The sequence below is a fragment of the Lactuca virosa genome, chromosome 1, assembly GCF_052849685.1.
Source record: "Lactuca virosa cultivar CGN04683 chromosome 1, Lactuca_virosa_CGN04683_v6, whole genome shotgun sequence".
Lineage (NCBI taxonomy): Eukaryota > Viridiplantae > Streptophyta > Magnoliopsida > Asterales > Asteraceae > Lactuca > Lactuca virosa.
This window is the reverse complement of record NC_136426.1, coordinates 21,330,775-21,335,889: the sequence shown is the minus strand read 5'-3', so window position 1 is coordinate 21,335,889 and position 5,115 is coordinate 21,330,775. Positions and strand designations below refer to the sequence as shown.

Sequence of the window (5,115 nt, the reverse complement as noted above, 5' to 3'; positions counted from 1 at the left end):
AACCGATTCAGTTCGTCCCTTTTTCTCAGTCCGTTCTTCACCGGTCGCCCCCTTTCTCAGATCTACATACACTCCAGATGTGACTCGACGAAGGAGACGAAGGTGAAGTCGAAGAAACCTTTTCTCTTTACGGACGTTTGCTGATGGCGGCGACGACTTCCTCTCCCTAGCTTTTCAGATTTGTTGTAGCGTTTATGTGTGTGTGTGTGTTTAATATCGTTGGTCTTGTTCGAGTTTGTGGGTGTGTCAAATCGACCCTAGGTGTCTCCGGTTTGCAGCGACAGTTGTTTCAAGGTGTTAGGGTTTGTAGCGGCGCCAGATCTGGAATCTATGGATCCACCGTCCTAGCTTTTCAGATCTGTTGTGGCGATCGTTATTGACATAATATAGATGCTGGTGGTGGTGTTGAACTGGTGACTGGTGTTGGTGGTTGCCGGAAAATCCCTTGTTCTTTGAACTCATACGATAGAGGTGGTAGAAAGGGAAAAGGTTGTAGAGGTGTGTCGAGAGAGAGAGAGAGAGAGAGAGAGAGCTTTTTTTTTTCTTTTTTGATTTATGTAATAAAAAAATTAAAAAAACAAAATACAAATGGCAAAAATCGTCATTTAAAACCAAAATGGACCAAACTCGCAACAAAATGAAACTTTTTGGATCATTAGTGCTAGTCTAAACCTGTTTTACCAAAAGTGACAATTTTGACATATCAAAGGGACCATTTTTACAATTTTGTATGTCTATTTTTTATTTTTTTATCAGTTAGTTTTTTAGCTACCAACTAACTTTTTATTTAACAATTAGTTTTTCGGCCATCAGCTAGCTTTCAACTAACGAGCTAATACAACAAATATAAACAATAACCAATAGCCAAAGAAAAGTTCTGGCACGTAATCTAGAGCCCACCTGGCCCAAGAACAAGCTATGGGCGAATGGCGGCGGCTCACTCCATTTTCACGGCTCGTTCATCACTGATCGGTCATCACTAAAACCCAAATACCCAATTGATAAATATAAAATAGAATTGACATGTATAATTCAACTCCGAATCTTTCGATTTGACTAAAGAGTCATCCACGGACTCAAACTCTCTCATTACTCATTAGCCTCAAATACCACAGAATACCCTAAACTATAACATGCCAGAATAGATTAGATATCTATCTATGAGTATGGAATCTGATGTTGCTATCCGATTCTAGTTTCCCTCTATCTGGTTAGATAACCAAAGATTCAGTGGTATAAGATCTTAGGGGTTATGTGGGTTTGTTGATTCAGAAGAGATGTTGAATCTTTGCGTCTTGTTATGTGCCTTTGCTTGTTTAACGGCTTCTGGGGCCTTTGCTAATATTCTCTTGATCGGGAATAATATCAGCTTGTCGTTCAAAGCTGTTCCAGCTAACTTTGGTGAGTTTTTTTTTTTTTTTTTTTATTTTTTTGTTAAATCGAGTATATGGTTTCTTATAGAATCTGTTGAATTGAATTCAATCTATAAAATAATTATGCTACATTAATTCCAAAAGGCCCGAGCTTTAGTACTTAGTAGACATAATTTCTAAACTTTGATCTAATATCTTCTGCTACTGTAAAATGTAAATTGCATCCTACAAAGATTCTATAATTTGACTTTGAGTGTCAAGCATATTGCTTTTCTATTATTAAATCATTGTACTTTTCTTGAACATTCATTAAGTAAAAAGATTGAATCTTTTCTTTTTCAGGGCGATCTGTGACAGGGTCTGGGGAACATGGAACGATATTCCTGGCATCCCCAGTTGATGCTTGCTCACCCTTGACTAATACTTTAACTAAAGACAGCATCAACTCCGGGTATTTACTAATCATCAAAGGAGGATGTGAATTTGTGGATAAAATCCGAAGAGCACAGGCTGCAGGATTCAAAGCAGCAATTGTTTATAACGATGAAGACAGCAATTTGTTCCCAAGTATACCCCTTTCCCTATATGTTTTTCTAATCATTGTGAATTATAGAATCATAATCAGGATCAGATAGTCAATTGATTAATAAACTAATTACAGCTCATTGAAACTGCAGTGATGAGAGATCCCGGTGGTATACATATACACGTTGTATTTGTTTCACAATCAACAGGATTAAAACTCCAAGAATATGTTGGTGTCAAGGAAATTAAAGTATTGTTTGTGGAAAGCTACGAGAACTCAGCATGGTCAATTATGGCCGTGTCATTCATCTCATTACTTGCCATGTCAGCAGTAGTTGCGAGTTGTTGTTTTGTCCGCAGGCATCGAATAAGACGAAATCGCCCCCGAGGCTGTGTGCGGGAATACGGTGGGATGAGCAGCCAGTTAGTGAAGGCAATGCCGACCCTTGAATTTACTGAAGATTTAGAAGATAATTGCACTTCTGCAACATGTGCTATATGCCTTGATGATTATAATGTCGGAGATAAGATTAGAATCCTGCCTTGCAGCCACAGTAAGTTTTCTTGCCCATGGTAATTGTATAAATCGATAAGCATTAATGATTTTCTCTGTTTTAGGTATTTCTGAACAAGTACATAATAATCATATGTTTTAATCTGATTTTAACAGAATTTCATATGATTTGTGTGGATGCATGGCTAACATCATGGAGAACATTTTGCCCTGTTTGCAAGCGCAACGCCAACACCACCATACCCGATCCACCAGCCACCGAACGCACACCCTTACTATCGTCCCCACCCGCTTCCGTGGCATCAACCTCCATGTCATCATCCTACGTGTCATCAAGACCGATGCAAATAGGGCGCTCGCCTACATCACTATCGTACACCCCTCGACAATCATTCCCGAGTTACCATGAATCGCGTTACCCGAGTTCAGCTGAAAACTCATTAGACATGAGAAATGCATCTTCGTCATACAGATCTTCTCGTGGCTCTCATTTTAACTCCAATTCATTTGCCAGCCCTACTTTATCACCTCTGAATTCGATTTATATGGCGTTTTATTCGAATTCAGGTAATGGTTCATCGAGCTACATTCGGTCTTCGAGTCAGCAGGCACAATCTCTGCTTCAAAGAGAGTCTGCAGTTCAGTCCCCCCTACAATGTTGACTATGTCGTAAAGTAGAAAAAAAGGTGTATTGTTCAAAGTCTGCTAACGTATCACCAAATTAAATGGCTTCTCATTCTTGCCTGTATATACTGTTTTTGGTTTGGTTTTGCTTTGATTTGATATTTGGGTTTCACGCAATGTTTGGGTGTTTGTTTACATAGTTGTATGATACAAGTTGTAAGGGTGTTGTATCTTATGTGGATAAATTAGTTTTTTTATGTATCACCTCTCATACTCAAATACTCATGGTGATCGGGCCTATTATATGAAGCCAAATCCTCATCCAAAAATGATAGAGTCAAGAAAAAAAAATTAAAAAAACTTAAACTTGTTCACTATGACGCAAGCCCTTGAGATATAAGTCCAAAAAACCAAGAAAATGGTATAACTATAAGCGAATATATCACGCCTCGACCCCGCATAATCACAGTCAATAAGAAAAACAAAATCACAATATTAAAAGTTTAAAACAGTAATACCTAAACTTTGACATGAAATATGTTTAAGAGAAAATTACAGAAATGGTCCTTTATGTATGCATTTATATGCATTTTGGTCCAAGTTTTAGGAGATTGATGCAAATCATCCTCATGGTTTCCAAATCCAACATTTTTGGTCCACCGTGACCATTCATGCCCCTCCATTAGAACCCATCCCATGCTACACACAAGGGCTTTTTAGTATATTCCACCCTTTCTCCCCCTTACATGTTGATGCCATTCGCTATGTAATCATGGCAAAATTTAAAACCAATCGTTTCCTAAGCTACAGTTAATATACTTCCAAATGAATCGTTTGGTGGACATTCTAGTGTGACTCGGATCGTCTTCCTTTTTGTATATTTTCAACACTAAACCATGGTCCCCTTTATAATTTTTTACACTTACAGTTGTATATAGTTGAAGTATTCGTCTATATTTTGGTTCCCAAAACACATTTTGATTCATTATATGTTTAATTTTTATTAATTTCTTTGATGTTTATATAGTTGCAAGGGTTTGCTATAAGCAAACGAAAACAATTATGTGATTCAATGCATTGGCTGCCTCAACATCCTATAGAATCAAGAATTTGCTTTGGTGTTTTTTTTTTTTTTTTTTTTTTTTTTTTGCAATATACACTTGATGTCTTCCCACCATGTTTCTTGTTTGCTTCTCATAGGTGGATGGCTGCAATAAACTGAAATACTTAAACATGTATATGAGTTTTGTGCATAGTAACAAAAACCAGGGAATCAATAATGAAAACCAAATAAAACTCATGATTTCCTTGATGAAAGTGCCCAACAACATGAAAACCATAGTTAAATTATTCATGTAATTAGAGGGTTTTAATAAGGATAATAAAGCGTCAACTGATGCCAAAACGTTCGTCATTTTCATTTCGTATGATCAGCACCATTTATATTAATCATACATAGAAAGAGACTAAAAAGAGAAGGCTGCAAATTGTTTATGGGTTCATAATATATACATTAGGGTGTGAGTGAGAGAGGGGTTGGAAACAGGACCGTTCCAAATATATTTTGGGCCCAGGGCGAAAGAAAAAATGGACCCTTAAAATATACAATTATAATCAAGTTTTTTATAATAACTCAAAAACTAAAAGAAAATTATTTGTACCATCTATAAATATAACAATTTTCATAAAAAATTTGGGTCATTTTAAAAGATGGGTCATGGACGGTCGCCCCTATCGCCCACCCTCTGGGACGGGCCTGGTTGGAAAAGACTAAAAAGCCCTTGTGTTCAAGGCACATGATGGGTTCTACCGGAGGGACATGGGCAGACAGTAATGATTGAAGGGACCAAAAGTGCTTGATTTGAAAATGGTATCAATTTTCCAAAATTTAGACAAAAAAGATAGATACATATATACCTGATGGACTATTTCTGTAAAATTAAAATTCCCACCACAAATCCCAAAAAAAAAAAACAATGACATGTGGAGTGTCACCTTAATAAAATAAACCTCATCATGTTTGACAAATCAATCAATGCGGCCCATGGACCCACCACATACGAATACAATACAACTCGG

The 5,115-nt window shown here is 37.0% G+C and overlaps 1 protein-coding gene across 1 annotated transcript; it reads left to right on the top strand.

Annotated features, from left to right (window-relative positions):
• Positions 1-1,018: 1,018 nt before the first annotated feature.
• On the top strand, positions 1,019-3,300 carry LOC145117776 (receptor homology region, transmembrane domain- and RING domain-containing protein 2-like). Its single transcript, XM_079054184.1, has 4 exons — positions 1,019-1,401; positions 1,716-1,940; positions 2,051-2,452; positions 2,569-3,300. The coding sequence occupies exons 1-4, from the start codon at positions 1,278-1,280 to the stop codon at positions 3,072-3,074; spliced, it is 1,257 nt and encodes a 418-aa protein (XP_078910310.1). The 5' UTR covers positions 1,019-1,277; the 3' UTR covers positions 3,075-3,300.
• The last annotated feature ends 1,815 nt before the right edge of the window (positions 3,301-5,115 follow it).